This window comes from Leptosomus discolor, chromosome Z, assembly GCF_034619465.1.
Source record: "Leptosomus discolor isolate bLepDis1 chromosome Z, bLepDis1.hap2, whole genome shotgun sequence".
NCBI lineage: Eukaryota > Metazoa > Chordata > Aves > Leptosomiformes > Leptosomidae > Leptosomus > Leptosomus discolor.
In genome coordinates this window covers 36,065,972-36,091,439 of record NC_141419.1, presented here as the reverse complement: position 1 = coordinate 36,091,439, position 25,468 = coordinate 36,065,972, and the positions used below count along the sequence as shown (strand labels likewise).

At 40.6% G+C, this 25,468-nt stretch overlaps 2 protein-coding genes across 2 annotated transcripts in view; both read left to right on the top strand.

Moving 5' to 3' along the window:
• The window catches only part of MAMDC2 (MAM domain containing 2), a 64,235-nt gene extending 55,895 nt beyond the window's left edge, over positions 1 to 8,340 (top strand). Inside the window, exons 10-14 of the mRNA XM_086479819.1 lie at positions 90 to 177; positions 1,823 to 1,975; positions 6,496 to 6,755; positions 7,861 to 7,945; positions 8,279 to 8,340. Of these exons, the coding sequence (XP_086335945.1) occupies positions 90 to 177; positions 1,823 to 1,975; positions 6,496 to 6,755; positions 7,861 to 7,945; positions 8,279 to 8,340 (648 nt within the window). The remainder of the gene's footprint in view (positions 1 to 89; positions 178 to 1,822; positions 1,976 to 6,495; positions 6,756 to 7,860; positions 7,946 to 8,278) is intronic.
• A 5,590-nt stretch (positions 8,341 to 13,930) lies between these two features.
• Positions 13,931 to 25,468, top strand: part of SMC5 (structural maintenance of chromosomes 5) — a 57,835-nt gene continuing 46,297 nt past the window's right edge. Inside the window, exons 1-6 of the mRNA XM_086479401.1 lie at positions 13,931 to 13,959; positions 15,642 to 15,783; positions 16,901 to 16,953; positions 19,100 to 19,262; positions 21,004 to 21,138; positions 22,186 to 22,326. Coding sequence (XP_086335527.1) covers positions 13,946 to 13,959; positions 15,642 to 15,783; positions 16,901 to 16,953; positions 19,100 to 19,262; positions 21,004 to 21,138; positions 22,186 to 22,326 — 648 coding nt within the window. The 5' untranslated portion in view covers positions 13,931 to 13,945. The remainder of the gene's footprint in view (positions 13,960 to 15,641; positions 15,784 to 16,900; positions 16,954 to 19,099; positions 19,263 to 21,003; positions 21,139 to 22,185; positions 22,327 to 25,468) is intronic.

The window sequence follows — 25,468 nt, the reverse complement described above, 5'->3', positions numbered from 1 at the left end:
TATTAGTGCATTTGGAAACATCTAAGATATCAGTCTCATAACAGTGCCAGCTTTTTTTAGATACCTGAAATTTCCTTCATGTATTGCAGGTTGTCTTTGTCAGCTGGTGTAAAAGCTTCTGGGACTGTGGACTTGTGGCACTAGATGATGTGTCATTGAGCCTGGGAAGCTGCCATGGTAAGACCATGTATATTCGTCACCCAACAACTGCTATCCTTTTTAGTAAGAGTTCATCACATACCTTAATTTTCCAAGCCAATCCTACAGCTGCCTTCATCCCACTGTGGTTTCTTTTCTTTTTCCAATAAGTATTGCATAAATACTGTTTTTGCAGTAGCATACATACAATGAGGACTAGTTTGTTTGCAGGAGTACCAGCTAACTCCTAATGAACTGCACTGACTCCGGTGCACTTGTATATAGCGTTCCTTTTGGGGCATTACAATTTTTTTTTTAAAAAAAAACAAGTCTAACTGAGGGGAAAGCCGTTTTCCAGTGGCTTTTAGGAAACCAGGAATGGACCCATAAGCAGTATTTTCAAAACACAATATTATTATTTTTTGTCCAGAAGTACAGTTGTGCAAGGCCAAGGCGCAGTCCCTTATCTGAACTGCACTTCTCTAGTGAAGACAGATGAGTCGAACTCTCCCTCCTGTAGTGGGAGGAATTAAATGTTTCTGAGCAAGACTTTACCCTCTGACATGCACAGGCTAACCTCTCTGAATGCACCAAAACTTCCTCTTCTGGGGCTTTTTGAGGTTTGACAATGCGATGATTGTATCCTAATCTGGAAACCATTCTCATGAGACGGGCATAATCTGTAATCCCATTCTTCCCCAGAATAAAGCCATGGCTTTGAAATGGTGATGGGGCTGATCTACCATGCCACTTATATTCCCATGTAATAATAACTTTTTAATGATCTCTTTCGATTGGATTTCATGCATTCAGGCAGCTAACAGAACAGAAAGAAGAGAATGCCATTTTTCTAAAGTATTTCCAACAGTTGTCTGTTTTACCTTTCTGTATTTCCTAAGTAATCTGGAAAGTAACCAAAGGTTCAGAACTGATACTTGGGTGTATAGTCCTATGAGGACTTGTCACTGATGGCAGCAAAAAAATGCCTGAAAAATGCCCCAGAGTAGGTGAGGCATCAAGGCTTCCTCCTTTCCAAAACGTGAAAGCAGCTCAGAGTGTCTACTCCTGAAGCACAAATTCAAATTGTATCAGAAAAGCTGACAGAAACTTCCTGGTGAGCACCTGAATTGTCAACTTTCCTTCTTCCGCATCATCTAATAGAATTGAAATAATGAAAATACTCCAGTAATTGCAGCTCTGTGGTCTCTCGTATGTGGTATTTGTATCTGGTGCCAAGGGGACATGAGAGCTAAATGAGATATTTGATTTCAGATCACAGAAACTACAATCTTTGACAAGACTCATTTAATATGCATGTTATACATGCTGCAGCTCATTAAACTTCTTGGGGTGCCAAAGTAATGAAGAAAATTACACTGGTAGAGCCCATGGTGGAGTAAGAGCTATGATGAGATAATAAACTGTACGAGATGTTTTAAAGAATAGTAGTACATGTTAGTGACCCAGCCGAGGGCACAGATTTCCCCAAAGCTGTGAAGAAAATGAAATTAAATTTTGTCCGTGAGTTTCAAGCTAGGTTTTATAAGCTTGTGACTACTGTAAGTATTGCTAGGTAGATAAAAGTGATTTCAGCAGGTAAGTGAATGCAATTCATTGCTTGTGTAATCTCTCTCTATATGTGTCTAATATATTTACAGTTTTAAAAAATGTCCTCTCCTTACAGATCCATTGCTGCCCAATCCTGGAGAGTGTACTTTTGAAAAAGATGAGTGTGTGTTTACCCAGAAGAAGAGAGGTCGTGGGAGTTGGCACAGGAAGAGGGGTCCAACTCCCACTTCTTACACTGGACCAAAAGGAGACCACACTACTGGGGTAGGTGAGTTAAGCTCCACGTTGAACTTTCAGAACAGAAGATTGATAGTTTATCAAAAATACTTTGAAATTATAACCTAGAGAAAGTTTTTACTGTTCTGTTTAGAACAGTTACTAATCAAATGAAGTAAACATGTTTCTTAGGGACCCACAGATTGTTTTGAGAACCATAGAACCACAGAATGGTTTGAGTTGGAAGGGACCTTGAAGATCACTCAGTTCCAACCCCCTATGCCATGGGCAGGGACATCTTCCACTAGACCAGGTTGCTGAAAGCCCCATCCAGCCTGGCCTTGAACACTGCCAGGGAAGGGGCAGCCACAGCTTTGCTCGGCAACCTGTGCCAGTGTCTCACCACCCTCACAAGAAAGAACTTCTTCCTAATATCTAATCTAAATCTCCCCTCTTCTAGTTTGATACCATTACCCCTCATCCTATCACTACACTCCCTGATAAAGAGTCCCTCCCCATCTTTCCTGTAGGCCCCCCTGAAGTACTGGAAGGCCTCTAGAAGGTCTCCTCAGAGCTTTCTCTTCTCCAGGCTGAACAACCCAACTCTTTTAGCCTGTCCTGAGTGCTCTAGCACCCTGATAATCCTTGTGGCCCTTCTCTGGACCCGCTTGAGCAGGTCCATGTCTTTCTTATGCTGGGGGCCCCAGAGCTGGATGTGGTACTGCAGAGTAGAGGGGCAGAATCACCTCACTCGACCTGCTGGCCACGCTTCTCTTGATGCAGCCAAGGATGCGATTGACTTTCCGGGCTGCAAGCACACGTTGCTGGCTCATGTCCAGCTTTTCATCCACCAGCACCCCCAAGTCCTTCTCCCCAGGGCTGCTCTCACTCCACTCGTTGCCCAGCCTGTATCTGTGCTTGGGATTGCCCCAGCCCAGGTGCAGGACCTTGCACTCGGCCTTGTTGAACTTCATGAGGTTTGCACAGGCCCACCTCTCCAGCCTGTCCAGGTCCCTCTGGATGGCCTCCCTTCCCTCCAGCGTATTGACCGCACCACACAGCTTGGTGTGGTTGGCAAACTTGCTGAGGGTGCACTCAATCCTGCTATCCATGTTGCTGACAAAGATGTTAAACAGCACAGAATGTGGTATTTAATCTGAATTATCTGCAGACTAAGTGGATAATTCGGTCTTCATGTCACAAAGTAGCCCTTTCCTTTGGGAGAAAAAAGGGCAGAGTGACTATCCAGATGCTGCAGAAAAGCCTTCTTCCAAACGCCTAGCTTAAGTGAATATTCCCTGAAACTAAAAGGCGAACAAATGGTTGGGGTGGTTGGGGGCTCTTCTGCATCAACACCTTCCTATTGAAACTTAGAAGAAAACATAGATAACAAGAGGTCCCGCAGACCCTTTGTCTTGAAAATCTGCTCCATAATCTCACTTGTGTAATTTAAAGTATTTAGGTAGGTGGGGCCCCCATTACCATGAGTGAGTACACAGAAAACTGCATGAGAATTGCCCCCACACTGGCGGCAGTGCCTGGTGACTTTCGGAGATGATGAACTGTCTCACTGTATTGGGTGCTTGTGGTCCTGCAGAACAAGACCTCAGTAACAACTCCACTGACTTCAGTATAATGGATGAAACTGCCCTAAGGCTTGTGAATTTTAAATGCTTATATAGGTTTAAAAAGGCATTTAGGGCCTTTGGATTTGCCCTCCCTCACCGTGGTTAGCATTCATTCAACCAGTTATAAACTCTGTTGGAGACAAGCTGGCTCATTCACAGTAGCCATCTATCCAGTTTGTTAAAAATTTTAGCTGGATTACAAAAGCAGTTGGCCTGCTCAAAAGGCTCACCGAAAGCTATTATTATTCTGTCAACTGTGATAGACTGTAAACCACGTTAAGCATTATCAAGCATAGTTATTTCAGCTGTGCGTATGAAGTCTCGCTCTATGCAAGCTTAATTCATTCCACTACTTCGTTTCAAGTTCACAAAATAACAAATGCTTCTAGTTAATAAAATAACAAATGTTTTATCTTGTTTCTGATCTCTTTATCTAAAAAGATGGCTTTGTGCACTTTCAGGAAAATCTCAATTTCCTATCTCCTGGTAAAACTTCTGTAATAGCTGTGTCCTGAGCAAGGTGTGGAAACTGGCTAGAGAGATGTAAATTCATGGTGTGGGGGACTGTATGGCCAAACCCTACATGTGGAATTGAGAATGCAGATGGGAGTGTTTCTCTTTGGCATGAAATTTCAGATCACCAAGAAATTAGGTTCTTCAGTTGCTAATTCTAAACAGTGCTGACTCTGGGTCAAAATATGAATAGCCTTCAGAGATAAGTAAGTTTTAAAGCTTAAAACTTCTTTTATATGTTATGAAATAAAAATGAGAAACATTGCTTACAAATCTGACCATATCCTGACCAATCTATTGGCTAAGTTATCTAAGTGGAAAATGTAGGCTATCTACAAACCAAGAACGTTTTCCCAATAATGATACCTTTTTACTGTGGAATGATTTTCAAAAGGGAATATTGAAATTCTTGTCCCTTTTCCATTTAAAAATTAGAGTGAATTAGATGACATACTGTCTGTAAGTCTTTGTTATCCATGCTGTCCAGTTCTTCTGCATCAACTAGACATGTGATCACCAGCTTTAAAATAAGTGTGAATTTTTCCTAATGGTTTTTGAAGTTCTGAGAATTTTTATTTTGAAATGTGGGTGAGACTCTTGAAGAGGCACCCGTAGGCTATCACTGTATTGTCTGGCAGATCCTTCTTTTTCTACAAAATACAATCCAAAAGGACTACACGTTGAAGTTGCTTGTTGTTTTGCTACATAACCAAACTCAATTCCATAAAAGGATTCAACATTCAGGTTGGTTTGATGCTTTTTCCCCCTACCGTGGTTATTCCCTAGATAATATATTTTATTCTTCCTCTTTCAAGTACTCAATATCCCATCTCTTGTGTTTCCAAGGTCAATAACCCTCTCCTTATGGTAGGAACAATACTTAAAGAGTTTCTTGCTCAAGACAAGGGATGGGCTGTTAGCGCCATTTTCTTGATTTCTAAGGCAGAAACTGATTTTAGACCTATTTTCAGTTTATGTAGATCACTTTTAGTATTCTGAGATCTGAGGCTGATAGCTCGACTTTAGAACTGATGAAGCAAGAGAAACTTTTAAGCCTGGCAGCCTCTGACAATGTTATTCCTTATTTCATATGTCTCTTTGCAGCAAGATGTGCTGAGAAATACGTGGATTTGAATTCACAAAACCAAGAGCTGATCTAGTCTTTCCAATGAGTTTATAATATGATTCAGGCCTTAGAACTAAAGGCAAGTTAGTTTATTATGCTGTAGTATGAGCTGTAGGTTTTGATTTTTGACTCAAGGAACTTTTAAGCATAGTGAACACCTAAATCCTTGCAATGGCTTGCACTAGTTACAAACAGCCTTCAGAATTCTCCAACACAGTGTATGAAACTATCTTATATTTACAGACCTACAGCTGTAAATAATCTTCCTTTTCACCCTTTCTCTCCACTGCTGCTCACCACCAAACTACAACCTGGGTTAGATGGAATGTCTTAAGCAGGGCTTTGTGTAGATAATAGGACTCTGAATATCATGAGAGAAACCCCGAGCATCCACTGGCTGCTCTCGCCACTTTCAGCTTTTCTCCTGCCTCACTGATCCTTAGGAATCCCCTCTCCCCTCACGAGCAATCTCACCGCCAGGACTTGCAGTGGCAGAAGGGCAGCTTGTTTTCTCCAACACCACAAAAAGGGAGCAGAGGACTGCACGAAGAGCTGCTACAAAATCTGAGTTCACTGCCCACCGGCAGAGTGTACATCTGAAGACACGGAACAGCTGCCATGTGCAGCAGATGGGATGTGGGGATGCTCCTCCGTCTTCTGACACACCTCAGTTTGCTTCCGTGGGAAATAACTGAATGATGGATTGGGGTGGGGGGTGGGGGGGAATTCATTAGCCTACAACCAATTAATAACTAATTTTTCCACAGATCAGAGTTCATGACAATCTCTTATTCATTCATGGATTCTAGAGTCTAGTTTTCCTCACTTGTGTCTTCACATCTTGATCACAGAAAGAAAAATATTATTGAATGTCATATGTGATTTAAAAGAGGTATTTAAATTCATTTGCTTTATTAATAGCATCAGTTCCAGCCATTGCCTAAACTGTACCCTCAGCTGTCTCTGAATTCCAATTAATTGACCACAGTCAGAGTGTGTTCTGGGATTAAGAACAGCTATGATTTTCTTCTTTGTATTCTTTTCTGTTGCTATTATTTCATGAGATATAAACAAAATTTTAAGTTGTTTTATATTAGCATTCACAAATACTAGCATTATTACACCACACAAATACTACAATATCACAAATATTACAGTTCGCAAATACAACAGTACGTGGCATAAAAATCCTTATCAAAATAGTTTCAATCATAGTTTTTCATATTATGAGGATGTTGAGTGTAATGAACATGTCGAGAGAATGTATTCTACTTTGCTACTATTTGCTTGTATTATCTTTTTAAGGATACTACATGTATATAGAGGCATCCAACATGGTCTATGGACAGAGAGCATACCTAGTTTCAAGATCACTAAGAGGAACCTCTGGAAAACAGTGCTTGACATTTTTCTATCACATGTATGGAGCTGGGACTGGATTATTAAGTGTTTATCTAAAAAAGGAAGGTGATGATGAAGAGATTCCGTTGTGGAGGAGGACAGGAGAACAAAGCATCTCATGGCTAAGGGGACTGATAGAATATGAGAGTGATAGAAACTACCAGGTAAGACAAAGAAAAAGCAGTCAAAATGGAAAAAAAAAACCAAACAAAAAGGCAAAATGGAATATTGCACCGAACTATGGGCTAGAATCCAAGTTTTGGGTTGTATAAAAAGAATTTAAAATGTTAAAATGTAGATAGCATTGAATGGACACCTGATTAAGCTGAAGTAATGTGTAATTTCTTACAAACGAAGGCAGGGAGGAAGTTCTTAAGGACTTCAATAGGTTACAAGTGTGAAAATAGTTAATGAATTCATTAATTTTAAAAGAAATAAAGTATTTAAATGCTGTTTTCACATTATTTCTTGTCAGTAGTGGTAGTTTTTATTTAGATCACTTGTGCAATTTCTTTTCCTTCAGCAGTCTAAATTCCTGTCTAGATTTGACATAATCACTAGGCTGTGATAAACTGGCTGCTTCTTGCAGGATGGTCTTCCTGAGGTGGCAAGGTGAGGGATAATGCAAAGCCAGAGCTCTGCCTTTGGCTTCAACAGTGCCATCATTTCAGTATTGCAGAGACAAAGCCTGCTTCGTTTCCCTGTCAAAGAGGAAGCTGAAATTGCTGTGGTCTGAAACAGCACTGGGCACAAACCCACACTGATCACTAACCAAAGATGTTGTGTGGGTTTTTTTAATCACTTTGCCTTAAGAGCCTGGAAATTAATCAGGAATAAAAAAAAAAAAAAAAACCGAAAAAAACCTTTTACTGAAAAGCAAGTTTAGCTTCACCAGTATGACTACAACTTAATACTGTAATGCTTTTTTTCCCCCCTCAAGTCTTGGCTTGCATATAGTCAACACACAGAAACACATTTGGGCTGAAAAGTGAGATAGAAATGCCACATCAGCAGAGAAAATTTGTCAGTGTTCTGTAACACACAGCAATTTCTTAACAAATTGTAAGAACAAATTTGCTTCCTTTGGCATAGCACACACCCAGAAGATTCTCTGACCAGGGAACTAGTCCACTGATGGAGCATAAAGATTCTTTTCCAAGAAGCAGGCCTTCAGGACACACTAGATCCTTGGATAGACTGCATAGGTATTATTTTTTTTCAGCCCTTCCTCCTCTGGGATTCATGAAAAGCTGTACCTTACCTTTACAGATTATTTTTGAGGCGATCCGCGGTGTGTCAATGAGAAGTGACACTGCTATTGATGATATTCTGTTCCAGGCAGGACCCTGTCTAGGTAAGTTTGAACATAATTTGTTTCTCTTAGGACACACCTAGCAATTCACAGTGCTTTTTGTAATTAGACAGGTGATACTTCTTCCCTTGAATCCCCACTGAATGGATCTCAATTTAGTATCATGCTGCTGGGTTAGTGCACAATTTTTGTTTTCTAATAAGATGTGAGACAATCCTCAGAATCTGGACTAGAGTAAAGATGCTGTAACACTTTTTAAAAACCATATGGCAGTCCGGTTTAAATCCAGCACGGTAATTACATTCTGTCTTATGCATTCTTATGTATGATAGAAATTCAAGTAATTACAGTATTTCCCCCTTCTTTGTATTCTAGAAGTGGAAGAAATTCAATTCTCATCAGGCTATCCTGACAGCTTAAACGAAATTGAGTATTAAATACAGTCTGCTGAAAGGAATGAAGTGCGTAGAAGATTTGTAAGAAACTGCACAAACTGCCTATTTTAAAATATGTTTTAAGTAAATACAGGACTGGTTTGAATATGCACCGACATATAGGAAAAACTCAGCGCACTCATGTTCCTTGCCTTTGCAATGAAATTATTGACTCAGGGCTTCTTGACTGTTTTTTTAAAATATTTTTTCTCTTTTGCATGAGGTATCAGTTATTGTATAAAGTCCTCCCATGTTGCACAGATCATTCATTTTAATGCTTTATATTTTTTTTAATCTTTCTGGTATATAGGTAAAAAGAGGAAAGTAAAGGTGCACAATTAAAATCCAATATTGTGTTATCTTAAATCTGCATTCAGTGAATGTTTTGTGTTGGGTACAGAATGGATTTTTGTTAAGGAATTATGTATACTTTTAAATAATAAAGAAAATAGTATTAGCTACTAGTATTAGCCACTAGTAATAACCTACAGGTTAAGTGCAATTATTCACGATGACAAATCTCTCTGGGAAACTCTTAACACTGCTCGCAATTTTTGTGATTTTGTATTCTTTTACTATAACAAATGTATTTGTTGTCCTTGACAATAACAAACTCACGTTTAGCGTTCCAGTGTAATTCAGTGTAAGCTGCTGACATTTTGAACTATATGAAATGAAACCGTGTTTTCTGGCATACAAGTAATGGGGATTTTTTTATATCAGTTTGTATACTCACAGAGAATGTACATACACTTTACACAACCACAGATGCCTTGCATTAATAGGAAACTGAATTCACACAACTTCGTAATTTTTAAGAGTTTGTGTTTGTGTGTAAGATTTTGTTTTGAAATTATTATAACTTCCTAATAAAATGTAACTTTGAAAATCATTTCATTGCTCTGCTCTAGACTTTATAGTTATTGTTGTAAAGAGAAACAACTGAACCCAATAGCCTGAATTCATACTTCGAATACAAGAGAATGAAATGTGTGGGTCACACCACCTAAGACAGCTGACAGAAAGCAATTTGATCTACTGCAGGAAAATCCTGTATTGAGCCATACAAATTATTCTTACAGCAACCACATTCAAGCTGTTGCTGCAAGATGTAAGCCCTGAAAAATGGGACTAGCCTTTGCTTCTTTCAGAACAAAGTACACATTTTTGCTAATGGCCCATAATGATCAACAGCACCTAAGACATTCTAGCCCCTTGCATCTTTAGCAAGTTTTCACTTTGGTGACACAAACAACTGAAGAGATTGTTCAATTAAATACACTGAGTACTGACATGTTTATTTGACCACACAGATTGAGGCAGTCTATTATTTCCTAGAGACTGAGGAAGAGCCAAAAAGAATTGACATCTTAACAGCCTATCCTAGTTACCTACAGTCCCCATTGACAGCTGGTTATGAACAGATCACTCTTGCTGCTATTCTGAAAATGAAACCAACTAGAAACAATGGACTGTTTCCTAAGAGTCAATACAGCTTCACAGTTGTTCTGTAAAGCATATGCTTTGGTATCAATGTTCAGAAAACAAGCAAAAATGAAGTGGTTAAAATCATCAGGCTTGATGTTTCTCCGTACTTTTGATGGGACTTTTCTGAAAATGAAATGAAGCACAAAGTGTAACTATTGGATTCCTATCTCTAACAATTTATGTAACTCTAGTTCACTTCAAAGTAATCACATAAGAATAAGAACACAAACAAAGTACTCTATTCTGCTCTCCACTGAGCGTTCCCTAGGGACCTAACTGGTACAGTGATTTTGTTGGCGTTGCTGAGGATAGTATTTATCCACAGGGTGTGAAGCGCTGTCCTGACTGCAAAAAAATCGCTAAGTTCTTCCTTCAGTAGGGAACAACAGCACCTTTCCACCCTTTTCTGCTGCAGGAATTAAGGAACAGAGGCAGAATTTGAAAGGTGGCTTTAAATTACTTTAGTGCCTGCTGAATATCAGTTTATAGCATATGAAATTCACAGACTAGTGAATGCAAAACATCCAAAAACTAGGGAAGGTGCATTAAGATTTCTCCATTGGCAACCTCCAGTTTTATGGTGAGATAAAAAACACTCCCACCAGCTCTGTCCAAATAATAAACTCCCCGTGCAACTAGTTTCTGCCCTCCATCCATTTCTATTTACAATTTGTTCCTTTCTCATTGCTGCAGTAGCTGTACAGGGTCCACAGCAGGGCAAAGAACAGTTCTGAGACTTGCTATACTAGGCCTGGTTATCGTCTGAAAATTTCTTCAAAAGCTACTGGAGAACCTATAAGTAATTGCTCTGATTCCAGTTGTGGCGGAGTCCATAAAATGGAAATGAAAAACAAACCTTTAAAAGCAGCTATAACACCCCAAACACTAACAGGTTTGTATTTGATTGCTCTAAGTGTAGCTTTGCGCTGGAATTGAACTTGTCCTGAGATCAGAGGAAAAGCCCTTTTATTGCCCTCTTGTTTAATACTCTTTTTATTCTTTAAATGTTTTCCATTAGTTGACATTTTGTCATTATCCTTATTTATTTCCAAAAAGAGGGCCAGTTCAGAGCTCAGTTACACCAATGGAAAACCAGAATAACAACATAAAATATCATTGTTATTCTAGCTTTATCCTAATACAAATGAAACTGTATTCTGGCTGACTACAGTGTCACACCAAAATAAACCTAACATAAACCCTACTTTAGTCATGAAGCTTCACTAAGACAGCTCAAGCTGAGCACTAAAAGACCTGACATTTTTTCTAGCTGAATCTGAGCACAGCTCACAAGGGTGACTGCCCACACTCAAGAGACCCACTGCTCCAAAAGGACCACTGTGTAAAGTAAAAGACTTTTCCTGCAACATGACACATTGAGTCAAAAGATTCTACCCGTCACATTTTGAAAGAGAAAACACCAGTCTTACCCTACCTCAAACAAAACACTAGGTGTGAGATGTTTATTTACTTAATTTTAACTTTTACTTTGGAATAACATTTCAGTTTGTGATTTCAAGTTTTTCAGTTGCGCAAGTACAAACAAATAAACTTTCAATACTCCCTTTACATTACTTTGATCTATATTTATCTTGGTGTTTTCTTCCCATCCTTCACCTGTTGTTTTCCTGTCCACCTCCTGCACCTTTGCTTTTCCCACCTGCATATGTTTTTTCTGAACATCAGCATTTGGGTCCCTTTCTTAGCCAACTACATATTCTGCTACATTCCTTTACTCACTGCTAAGTACTGGGTTACCTCTTGCTGCTCTTATATTCTATATTAGCTTTTACACCCTCCTTTTCTTTCAAGGACTCTTCTTGGTCCAAGCATGCCCACTTTGTGGCCTTCAGTCTCCTTTTTCCAGCTCTTAACCAGCATCCGTACTCACCAGATCCTGCAAAATGCTCCCTGACAAATTCTGGAGAAAACAGATCTCTTGAGCAGTCTCCAGTGGGAATATGTTGAAATGGTTCCTTAATTTACCGCCACCTCCTCTTTTGGCTGGAAGTCACTGTCCATGTTGGTCTGCAAGCTTGAGACATAACTGATTTAGGAGACTACAATTTTTACTGATCACATAAAAAAATGCCAACTAATAAATCAACTAATTTTCTAACTACCGAATAGACACACCAGTGCTACTAAGTTACAATGATACAATTTCGCACTCCATTACACAGCTATTCTCACAAATCTTATGAATGACACACTTCCAATTTTACTAGCCTTTCCCTTCCCTATCGCATAGTACTAGGGTGCATTTCTATGCTTCTTTATTATTCTACACAAGTCTTCTGGACATGGATCAGGTGGAGAGTCCGGTGGGCTATCCAAAGTGGCTGTTTGATGTCCTGGTGGGCTTGGACATGCATTCATTACATCTGTGGGCCTCTGCACTCATACTGTTGGAGCACAAGTCCCCTTCATTCTTTAACAGACCTTACTCTCTCTTCACCCATTTTTTCCCTGTATCTGGAACAACCTTTTCACTGCCCTTGTACCACCCTTTATCTACTTAAATTCACCTCAAAGAAGCAACCTGCCTTAAACTACTTTTTCCTTATTGGTCCCAATTCTGCTACAATCCATACCCACAGACACTTTTTTGATGTCTTTACCACGGCAGTCTTGGTCTTTGCAGAATATTACCGACACAGTTGCTTAGGTACACGCAGCCTTGCAATCTTCCACATGCCCAGTATCTGGTTCACATTGGAAAAACATATTCCTTCAAAACTTTCTAGGACAAATCACTCTAGTTATGTGTCAATTCCTTTACCTAGTTCCACTTAAGTACAAGCAGTTTCTTATCTCTCTCTGTCTTTCAGCAGTCATAATCAGCCTCCTGGTACCTTGTAGAAGTTTGGGCTAGCTATGAGGCCTTGTACTCCAGCAGGAACTCTTGGTCTGAGAGAAGAAAATACAGCATGTGGGAAAGGTAAGGCATCTGCAGGAGTCTTGACACTAGCGACTGCTCTGCAGTCAAAATACCAAAATCTCACACACACCATCTTCTAGGAACATTTCTAGAGAACATCTATCCTTCCTACAGACTTCCTGAGCTCTGAAGTTACACACGTAAATAAAATGTTTTTCCTGTTGCTTTGTTAAAAGCTAAGAAAAAGTAAACAAACCCAGACCAGTGCTGGAATAGGAATGCAGGAAGACTTGGCTCGCTCGAAATCGAAGCCTGGGCCCCTGAAGGAAGTGGGATGCCTAGGTGCCCACCCCTGAAACATGTCCACCCAACTGCTCGGCTGTGCTGCCACCTCGTGGGAACGCTGCGACCCTCCCGCGCGGCCTGACGCTGCCCAGCCACCGGGGAAAGGCCGCTAGCGATGGTGGGCGCTGACAGCCGAGGGGGCCGGGGCCTGCAGCCCCGAAGCCGCCCCAATCCCCTCCCACCCCTCTCCAGGTCTGGGCCTCCGGTGCCGGTCACGTCTCTCCTGAAGGGTGAGCACTGGGGGGGCCGCCTTCAGGACCGCAGTGCAGACACCAGCACCACTTTCCCTCCGCGCAACGTCGGACCCTTCGCGCCCCGCGCCGCCCCAGCGCAGGGCACGCCGGCCGGACGGCGCCATCCTCCCGCTACAGCACACGCCGGGAGGTGCGGCCGGCGAGGCGGGGGTTCCTCCCGCCGGCTAGGACGGAGCCCAGGCTGCGCCTCACGCCCGTTAGGTCATACGGGTGCCGCAACGCCAGGAGCACGGCCGCGGCCAAGGCCCACCGTCCCACGCCTCCTTGTCTGAAACCGGAAGCAACCCAACCTCCCTCCCAGGTCCCTCTTCTTGCAGCCCCGCTCTCCTCCAGCCAATGGGCATCAGCACGGCATGCTAAGAGCCAATGAAAAGCTTCATCTCGTCTTAGTCCCGCCCAATCACCCAATAACAGCGCTCCTCACCTACCCGCCGTTCGTCGCCCGCCAACGAGAGCGAGGCGCGGGGCGTGTCTTCGCGGCCGGGGGCTCAGGGCAGTCTGAGAAGGGAAGATGGCCGTGGCGTTTGCGCGGGAGCGGAGTCTGGGCGCCTGTGGCTCCGGCGCTGGCGGCAGCCAACGGGCTGTGAGGCGTGCTGAGGCGCGCCCCTGCTTCGGCGAGGGCTCCATCGTCAGGATCTTAATGGAGAACTTTCTGTGAGTGAGCGGTGGGCGCTTTCTCGTCCCAGGTGGCTGCGGCCGCCATTGGCCGCGGAGCGCCTGTGGGCGCTGGCGTGCGGGCTTCCTGCCGTTTCGGAGGTCGGTGGCTAGCTTGGGTGGCTTCGGCCCTTCGACCGAGTGCAGGGCTGGGGAGGTGCCGGTTAAGCCAGGAGGACCAAACCTGGAGCAGCGGGGGGCTGGCGAGGCAGGGACGCGCTCGCTGCGGCCGTTTTCCGCCGTGGCGCACAGGGCAGAGAGTCACCCTTGGTTAACAGGGGACTTTAATAAGGTCTTGGGTATCGAGGTGAGGGACTGGGTGAGTGTGGAGTGCGTGCCACATATTTTCTCTGGAAGGTGATGCTCAGAGGGGAGAGAGGATCTGCTGCGTGGATTACCAGTCCCGTAGGTTCTCGGTGCAGCGTCGCTTCCGTGGGGATGCGTTCACCGGTTGTGGTCATGTCGGCACCTTTTCCCTAAGATGTCCGTGTCAGCCTCTGCATGCTTTTTTTTTTTCTCCCAGATAGGTGATTGTTAAGCAGTGGAGAAGGGGAGAGTGCAGAAGATGTCCGTAGGGCGGCGGGGACAGGCCTTGTCAACCATTAGAATAAAGTAGCCGTGGTGTTACCTTTTGCAAGGGCTTTTTCCAGGTTCTGTGTATTGGGCATATCGTTCTGTTAGAGCTATTACAGTTCCCAGTGGAAGTTTCCAGGTCATTTTCTTATGGCTGGTGTGCTGATGGCTGCATGTCAGCCTTGAAAACAGTTCTGAGTAGTGTAGTTCACGGATCATGCTACAGATGTCAAATGAATCTCGAAACGTAGTAATGCAGGTCTTAGTATTAAGGGTTCAGATAACTTCTCTTCCAGAAGTATGCAGATTGTGTTTTTATCTTATAATTAACTGCTTTCTGTTTCTTCTTTGGTATTAGTGTCTCCGTTCCTCTCTGTGTGTTTGGTACAGTGTGGGAACAGAACATCGACTGGTGGAGTTAATTATAAATTTGTTACTGATGGTGTATAAATTTGGGATGTTACTGATCTTGCCAACATTAATGGTTTGTCTTGAATTTGCATGCTAGGGCTTGGTCACTTCCTTTAGTTGCTGTTTCAGCAGGCATGCTAGATGGACCCAATGAAAGATGTCTAATACAAATTAAAAAAAAACCTAGTGATAACAGGCTATTTTTTTAGGTTCTTGTAAGTCAAGAAAACTACTATATGATTTATCAATATGGAGTTCCACAGACTTCTTGGAGAGCTTAAGACACAAGTACATTCTATGGGTTAGACAAGTGGAATCTCCTTCTGTGGCAGCAGTGCAGCAGTCAGCTGGAATTAAATGTGACAGACTTGGCTGAATTCACTCAATTTTCTTTCTTTTTTTGTATGTAAAATAGTATGGTGTCTTAGTAAAGTTGGTAGGAATTGTCATTATGTGGCTGACTTTCATCCTTTATAATCAATTGTTTTGAAGAAAGTTGTAAGTGTTGTGGCTGGTAGGAATATATTCCACAATGGTTTATTGTAGTGTTACTTTTCACTGCTAAGTTTCATGACTTGAGGATTGAGCCATTGATAAAATGATCTGTCATATTTAATATAATCATAAAGCATTTTTAAGAAAGTAATTTTTTTTAACGTGACTTTTTATAAGGTTCAAAAAATTATTGTGCTTTCCAGAACATACGATGCATGTGAAATACGTCCAGGACCCAATCTGAACTTGATCGTAGGTGCTAATGGAACAGGAAAGTCAAGCATTGTTTGTGCCATCTGCCTGGGACTGGCTGGAAAACCTTCTTTCATAGGGCGAGCTGATAAGGTAACTATTAGCTTTTGTAACTTTCATGTTTAACCTGGATTTGATTAATTTGGCAGAGGAGGGGGAAAAGACTGTCTTCCTTGATTTGATCTATTTTTATAAATAGTAAGGTGTCCAGATTGTAGAATAACTGGGTCCAGAGTCAAAGGCTTTTACCAAAGAGGTTTTGTCTTAGCTACTTATTGTCTTGGCTGAATTATGGAATGGAAACACCTGAATTGTACTGGAATCTGAGTAGACTAGAGGTTATATCTGAAGATGTTGAAGCTTCCACAGCGGGGTAGGAAAATGCTACCTAATGCATAAATTGCATTTGGTCAGAAATACTGACTAAAGGAGAAATTTAAAAAAAAAAGCCTAACTTAAATTTCCAAGTGTATAGAACCTGCAGAGATAACACGTACTTAATGTGTCTGAGAATTTATGTAAAAGCATGGGGCCACTGATTTTTTATTTAAATAGAAGTTGGATTGTTTGGAGTTTTCTACTATTATTTTCATTTTTTACTGCTGAGAGATCGTGTGTTGACATAGTTGGAAGTTTGTGTTGTCCATTTTTTAAGTTCTGCTCTTGCTTTCTTGGATGGAATATATTACAGTAGATCTTTGGAACACTGAATCTGGATACCTAAATGATTGTACATTTTCTCTGGCTGCAGCTCAGTGTTGAGCAGATGTAAATATGGAGATTGACTGCATGGCAGCACTGTTGGTATTTTTACTGGCTTTTCATATTTATGTATTTTTATAATGTTAGAATTGGCAGTTCTGTTAGTACAGATATTTGGCAGTGTCTTTCACTTATATTGCCTTTGTTCCCTGAATTCATGAGAGCTTCTTCCTTTCTGTGGGTCTGCTGAATTTAATTTGTTCAGTTTTGGAGGTTGAAATTGATCTGAAATTGTTAACCTGTAGAGGAAGTTCTAATCCTGCTAGTTGATAAGGAAGATAATAGTGTCTTCCTTTATTTTTAGTTAATACACAGCAACAATAAATTTTAGGTTTCAAAAAAATGTCTCATTACAGTAATTCTATCATGCAAATACATATTTTTTAGAGTGGTTACATTTTAATATGCTGTTATTTTGCAATACTAACTTCTATAATTAATTCTGTAGGTTGGTCTCTTTGTGAAGCAGGGATGCTTGAAAGGTGTAATAGAAATTGAACTGTGAGTAGTAAAATTGTGTTTCCTCATGCATTTTTAATTAGATTATTTCCCCACACAGTCATTCACAAAGTTGTGGAAAAAACAAACAAAAAACCTGACGTACAGACGTCTGTCTTTAAGCTGGTGATTTACCTTTTTTCTTTTTTTTTACCTCAGACTTCAAAATTTTAAGGTTAAATAATTACCACACAAAAAATAAGTAGTGATGGTTGGTCTTGATTTTGCTTTCTGAAGCATTTCACCTTGTCTTGATGTACAAAGAATGTAAAGATTGATCTATATGATATGTTTAGCTTTTGATTACATTTAAAGTTCAGATAATTCAGATGCTGTCAGTAATGCCATCATGATGTGGTGGTTGGAAATTATTTTTAATTAAGAAAAAAAAAGGACAAAGTCTAACTTTTAAAACCAAAGGTTCTGCCTTTACTTTCTTACATGAATATGCTGGTGTGAGGGGCTCCTCTACGTTCTTACCGAAAACACCACATACTGAAACAAAAGTAGAAGGAAAAAAAAATAGATCTTCTAATTCTAGATAATGTCTTTTTGGTAATCTTTTGCAAAACAGAGCAACTGAAAATCACTTGGACTTACTCTGTAAAATTCCATCTGTATCTTGTGGTTACAGGGCACTAATTGGGTGCCTTTTGTGGCTATCTTAATGTGAATCTGCAATAGCATAGGTGGTTTTGATAAGCCTTAAGCTGATCTGTTTGCCTGAACTAGATAGAACATAGAGCTAATGAACTGATTCAGAGCCTGAGTTAATTTGGATAAGAATTGGCCACCCTCATTAGATTGTATAAAAAAGAAAATTGTATTATGGAAAGAAGATATACTGGAACAGCTCTTTGAAAAAATCGTATCCACTTCAGTTCTTGTGGGAGTTATCAAGCAAGATATTCTTTGGAGATTGGCCAGGCGAGTGGGTCAGGAGGTAGGCTGTCTTTCAGGTAGATAGTGTGATTGTTTCAATGTAGATGCATCCCGGTGTTTCTGAAGAGAGACATGCAGTCTTTCAAGTATGTGAAGACTTGGTGTTTTTACTGTAGTGGTTGCAATGTCTAATTGGTAGAGAATATTTAAATGCAACGTCTAGGGTGAGAGAGCAATGGTGCAGAAGATTGCTTTTTGACAGGAATTTTAAAATTTGAGTTCCATAAGCATGTACTACCTTGGTTGAATTTAGCCCTTGGGTTCTAATTAAAATCAAGATTTATAGTAGTAGAAAGGCCTTAACTTGATGAAAGGAGCATGGCTTTGTAGGTCTCTTGAAGGAAGTCTGATATATTAAAATAAGGTAGGGGATACGTGGGAGAAAATAATCATACAGTCTTCAAGGAGTAGGCTCATATCCATATGGCACTTACTCGGAACACTGGAAGATGTTGCATTATTCACTTCTACTTTGACCTGTGTTCTTAAGTCTCCTAAGGTACACGGCCTCCAAACTCTTATCTTCCATTTTTAACAATATGCTGACTGAACGGACAATTTTTAAATCAAAGTGGTGACCAAAATTTCAGGAGTTTTCTGCCTATCTCATTTGTTATTGATGCGCCTTCATGAGGCTAAATTTTTGAAGGTAAATGTAGAGTTAGAGAACTAAGTGGACAGCTGAGGCATCATTGCTGTTCTTTAAAAGCAGAAAATAAAAACAGATCGGTATTTTTCATATTGCATGGTACTGTTTTTATTCCCAAATGGAATGTGTATACACAGCTTATTGACGTAGTTCTGTACAGTAATATTTTTTACTTTAAAGGCATAGTGTGATTGTGCACCTCCTGCATATCAGTTTTAAAACTTAGTAAATGTCATATTAAAGAATACAATTTTGTGTAAACTATTCATTTGTAACAACTTTTAAATGGTTAATACATTCAGTATGTCATTTGTATAAATAACTTCCTCTGAGTTAAGATTTGCAGATATTCTTGATGTTTTCTATGTGAGATTAATTTATCACTGAAGTACTGGATGTTTTCTGGAGCATAAAATATGAATCTGCTGCTACTGTCCACTTAATTTATATTATATATTTAGATATCTAAAAGTTTTAATACTGTAACTCTAACACAATTTGACACTTGGTAACCTTTGCATATTCTCAAAAGTGTAAACACTTATTTTTATTAATCAGGTCTAAAACACCTGACAACATCATTATCACACGTGAGATTCATGTGGTGAACAACGTATCAGCATGGTTTATCAACAGAAAGCAAACAACCCTGAAAACCGTAGAGGAGCAGATTGCAGCCTTAAACATCCAGGTGGAAAATTTGTGCCAGTTTCTTCCTCAGGTATGAATGAATTTTGAAATTCAGTGGGTGCAAAATGGAGTGGTGTGTTTTGAGAAGGTTTTGTTGCTTCTTAGCTCTTGTAGCACTTCAGCAATATAATGGAGCAGCACAAAGAATAAGAGGGATGAGGTAGCCATACTGGTGTGATGGTGAAAGAAAGGAGGAACTGTGTGACCTTTGAGGCTCACTGATTGGACGGTTTTGTACTTTCTGTCAGTTAACACTGAAAGAACAGCTGTTGGTATTCCCCATGTTGGTGTTTGAGTAGCAGCACTATCAGTCGTATCTCTGTCTTGTCTGTGCTGCTATAGGGAGGATCTTAAGCAATGAATCTGTAGGGAAATTTTTATAGGTCTTGAGGTCTGGCACTGTCTCTGTACCTTTGCTTGCAGGGTTCCTGTATTCTGCGTCCCAGACTTTCCCAGTCAATGCCTGCATGCACTTTTCTCTGGTTATATCTGGTCAGAGCCTCAGGATTGGATCCTGTACTTGGTAACTGAAGGGGAAGAGTTGTCTGGATTTCCTTCTCCAAAAAAACAGAAAGCAGTCCTACTAAATGACTCTGCAGTTGCCACAGAGACTGCTGCTACAGCCTTTTTGATAACCCCTGTAGCTCAACAGTTTCTTGAGCATAGTGTAGGACTTAAAGATATTTAGGGTCAAATTATGAAAGAGTAATATCATCGTCACGGAAAATAACTCTTAAAGGAGAGAGGAGATTAAGGAATATTACAAGTAGTTTCCGTATCTGAATCCCTGCTCAGACATGTCAGGATTTTCATGCAGATCGCTAAGCTGCCTTACAATTGCACTTTAAAAAAAGTTATGGCTGTTTTCTTCCTAAGACCTTCCCAGTTCATGTGGATCATCAGGGGTGGTAGTAAAAGAAAAACTTACCAGAGCCTAGCCAACTGTGGATTTATTGTTCTATTCAAGGAGAAGTGCATTCAAGAAGACATGCTGAAAAATACTAAAATTAGAAAGGTAGTACTGTGGGAACAAATATTCTGGGGTGTTGGTGGTTTTTTTCAATTTACATATTCACAGTATTTGTTAGAAATTTCTGCATACTCTGCCAACATAACTTTTGTATTTAAAACATCTTTTTTCTTCAGTACATAAATGTCAGTTCAGTGGCTATTGCTGTGTTGGAAGTTTTGGTTTATTTGCCCTCTGCCACTGTAGTAATGGCAAGCATACCTTTCATTCCAGTCTTGATTTTGAGCTGTTCCTCTGCCTTGGACAGCAGCAATGCTTCCTAACACCCTTGGCTGCCAGCCTTAATATTAACTTACACAAGGCTTAGTTTTTGAGTTAATCAAAGCTTTTATGCTGGGAAGGTGTAGCCTCAGCAGCCTGAGAGCAAGTATTAAGAATATGGTGAACTAAAACCTTTGTCTGTGCTAAACTGTCTTGTTCAGGAGAATGATAGCCAAATCAAAAATAATGAACCAACCCATGTCCTCAACAGCTACCCTCTACAGCTGCCAAACAGCCAAGAACAGCTAAGATTTAAGCTAAAATGATTCCAGAACAGCTCCAAGAAAACCATGTATGAAATCTTACAAGTGTCTTGGTTGCTACTCTGAGAACAGTCATCCTGTGCTTAACTATGCCAGAGCTATCTGGCATGAAACTATAAGTCAAGTGAAGTTCCTGAGAAGTTGTGGTATTTAAATCCAATATTACTGTATTGCACTGTTCTAACTAATGCTGTATTTTTGTGACATGTATTTTGTAGGAAAAAGTTGGAGAATTTGCAAAACTGAGTAAGATTGAGTTGCTTGAAGCCACTGAAAAATCTGTCGGTCCTCCAGAAATGTACCAATTTCACTGTGAACTGAAAAACGTCAGAGAAAAAGAAAGAGAACTGGAGGTAAACAGGCACATTCTAGAGAGCAGTGATTGTAGGGAAAGTGGCATAATAAAATTTAATGTGAGATCTTACAGAATTAGAAGGTGGTATTTATTTACAAAGTCTGATAAGTTGATTTTACCATGTCATGCCCATCTTTTCTCGGGATTCATTCACTGTGACAGTCACATGCTCGTAAGTGTGAAGATGTATGTGTGCAAGTGGTCTGAACACAGAGGACAAGGGACGCCTTTTGTCAAGTACTCATCACTTCTCTGGGATTCTTGACTGGCAACAACTTTTCTGGACAGATCCATGCATTATGGATAAGAGCGTTGCATGATGCCTCTTTTTACCTGGTATAGAGTATTAACAGACAAAGAGGAGAAGGGGCAGCATATGCAGTAAACTGCAACCTTATTGCCATCCTAGTTTTAGGATGCAGGGTCTTCCCCTGACATTTACTTGTACTGTGGTCACCAGAGTGCAGTGTTAGTGATCTTTGCAGAAATAATGTGTTCCTTGCTGTTACAGGGAATGATGTGTGTGGAACAGTGTTCTGGGAACAATGACTGTTAGCCATACAGGCCGTTCTTTTAGTACTTTGTACTGCTGCTGCTTCTTGTGCTTGTGCATGCATGTACATTTCCACTCATACATACTACGTTCACCTGTCGACCTTAATGTTTGGTACAAATCTCTGCAAGATCTATCACAAACTTTTTTACTACTTATCAAAATCAGTTATGGTGGTTTAGAAACATCTAGATTAATGGAGGCTTGAGCTGTAGGGAGTAACTTCCTGAGGAAAGTACAAAAAAAATTTTCTTCATATTAAAATTTCTGCTTAAAATTAGATTTGTTTTCACTGAAAGTATGTGATAAATGCACTTGAAAAGGCTGGACAACTATTCCCCGTTGGGTTGTTCTCCTATAATTACTGCTGTACTAAAATGTCCTCTCTACTGTTAAGTTTCTATTTTAATATACAGGTCAGGTGCAGACTATTTCTGAAAAAGGTTTTCACAAAATAGATACTGTAAAACATGACAGCGTATATTCTTACAGAACTTATGCAGAGACAAAACTAAGACTCTAGAGAAAATGAGACAGAGGATTGAACGATGCAAACAAGACGTTGACAGATACCACGAGCTCAAGCGCCATCTAGACTCAATTGAGATGCTTGAGAGGAAAAGGCCTTGGGTGGTAAGTTTGTATTTTCTTTTCATTGTTTTTTTTTCCTTACCTAACCCATTTTTCCTTATACTGCAATATTAGAAATATGGCAAAAGTTTCTTTAAAAGAAATTTGACCAGAGTGACTTGAACATCATTACAGTTACTTAGTGTCAACAGGTCACATCTTGAAATACTGTTCTTGGCCTAACTTTGATCAGAGATTTGCTTGCATATGTAGCTGGACTGAAGAAGTTGCTTAAGAAGTAACTTAAGTAGTTACTGCCCATTTAGAAAAACCAGCAATGTGGGCCAAGGGCAGTACTCTGTTTATTCCTGACAGACAGAACTGGCTGAATTTAACTGCCTAGCCAGTTCCACTTGCTTCTTCCAGCTGTAACTTTTTTTTTAACACAATATGGGGGGTTTATTGTTTTGGTTCTTCTTGTTTTTTTTCAAGACATTGCCTTTCCCCTGTTAATTTATTAATTGAAGTTTGGTGCGCATGACATAGAGCATGGTGATTATAGGTTGCCAATCTCAAAAATGTTGGCATTTGGAGAGATGGAAATTTTAAACAAATTTAAGAGCCTAGAATCAAGGACATGCCATTTATACAAAGCAAAATAAGTCTTTCTGAACAACACTGATTGTAGTTCTATTTAATGTTGAATGGTCAGTCAGATTGAATTATTATAAACAGTTTAAGCTGATGTGGATTTTATTATATTGAAGCAATATATTGTTTGCCTAGTTTGCAAGCTTTATAGAATTAATGAAATACAGATCCAGAACTTATAAAAACTTACACATGATATTTGTGGAGGAAGCAAAAAACTTCTGTAAGATATTTGTTGCAATTTCGCAGATAACAAAGCCTCACATGGGTATACAAAGAACTTTGTTCCTTGTATCTTGAAGAGCAACTGGATTCAGGGGATGTAGCTTCACTAGCTTCAGACCTCCATGCTAACAGCACAGAGGGGAGTAGGAGCCACAATTGAAGTAGATGGATAGTGGTAGGTGCTAAGAAAGTGGGCTGTACACTCTGTGCCATTAGGATTGGACTGCCACACTTGCTGAATGATGCAGGTTTTTCCGGCTGCATTAGGAAAATTCCTACATTCCTACAGCATTAGCCTGGCTTAGTTAACAAGAAGAGACAGTATTTTATTAGGAGAGATGTAGGTCTTGCATAGTTAATGTAGACTGGTACTGGTTGCTTTCTGCTGTAAGATATTTGCAGATACAGAACTCTGAAGTCTGGTCACAAGCTGGCAGGGGGAAGCTAAGTTCAGAGTCTTATCTAGCTTAAATTGTGTTCCATAAGTTTGAGAACATTGCTGTTAGTTACGTGTTTCTTAAGCAAATTTAGGCAGACTTCTTCACACCTTGCTCTTTCACTGCTGGCTTCTGGACATTTTGCATTGCTGAGTATATTAAATACTTCTGGTGGGTACACTCAGTCAGGAAAAAAATTAACTTTTTGACCACTGAATATGTAGAAACAACAGTGTGCTTTGATACCTGCCTGAAGTTCTGATTTGTAGTACAGAATCAGCAGTGTGTACCAGATTGTTTACCAGAAGTCACTTGCCTGTGCATAATATACAGTTGAAATCAAGGGTTATCAACATAATTGTTTTACTAGGTAGAAGATATTTGACCTACAGATTGCAACAAAATTTCACATTCCATTGTGATCTTCAGTGTACAAGATGTTGCTGTTTTGTGTTTTTTTTCAAATCCTTCCAATAGATCTCTTGGTGTTCTCCTATATTGCAAAATACCAAGCTCTCTCTAAAAGAAGAAACACATTCTCTTACAGGGGCATATTTCTTTGTCATCTGACCTAGCACTGTTTAATCCTAAGAATAAACATTTTTGGTGTCTTAAAATTGGGTTCACCAAAATTAAGCACGGCACAGGATGTTCCCCCTCCCCCATCCTCCCCAAAAGTTGGTTTCTGCTTGTAGACCAAACATACCTAGCTATTTAGAATTGCCTGTCTTAACAAAACAGAGTAGCTAAGCCTCCAAATCAGCCAGGAGGCAGATGTGTAAACACTGCAGTATGTAGAAGACGGGCAGCCTGAAAACAGGTCAACTGAAATACAACACTAGATGTCTTGATCCTAGTGGAAAAGAGGAAGTCTAGTGACTGAGGTCACAGAGGCCTGCTGGGATGGCTTATATGACTGGAGTGTTGGAATGGAAGCATAGAGGCTCTTCAGGAAGGAGAGGCAGGGGAGACAAGGGGCTGTCACCCTCTATGTCAGTGACCAGCGGGAGAGTCCATGGAGCTCTGCCTGGGGATAAATGAGGAGCTGACCAAGAGCTTATGGGTCAGCATTAAAGGGAAGGCAGTGACAGGTGACATTATAGTGGGGGTCTGCTACAGGCCACTTGACCAGGAAGACTGAATGGATGAGGCCCTCTATAGGCAGATAGGAACAGCCTCATGATCACAAGCTGTGGTACTCATGGGGGTCTTCAGCCACCCCGATGTCTGTTGAAGGGACAAGACAGCAGCACACAAGCAATCCAGGAGGTTCCTGGAATGCATTGTTGATAACTTCCTCCTCCAAGTGAGGCGACAACAAGAAGAGGAGCTATGCTGGACCTTGTTCTCACCAACAAGGAGGGGCTGGCAGGGAATGTGAAGCTCAAGGGTAGCTTTGGCTGTAGTGACCATGAGAAGGTGGAGTTCAAGATCCTTAGGGCAGCGAGGAGGGCATACAGCAAGTTCGCTAGCTTGGACTTCAGGAGAGCAGACTTTGGCCTCTTCAGGGAACTGCTTGGTAGAGTACAGTAGGATACAGCACTGGAGGCAAGAGGGGCCCAAGATAGCTGGTTAGTATTCAAGGATCAGCTTCTCCAGGTGCAGGAGCGATTCGTCCCAACAAAGAGGAAGTCATGCAAAAATGCCAGGACGCCTGTGTGGATGAACTAGGAGCTCCTCAACAACTCCTCAAATGAAAAAAAAAAAAAGGAGGTCCACAGAGGGTGGAATTAAATCTGGCCAGAAGAATCTACCAGAAGAACTTCTGTAGGTGTGCCAGTGACAAAAGGAAGACTAGAAATAACATGGACCCTCTCTGGAAGGAAATGGGAGACCTGGTTACCTGGGATATGGAGAAGGCTGAGGTACTCAACGGCTTTTTTTTTTCCTCA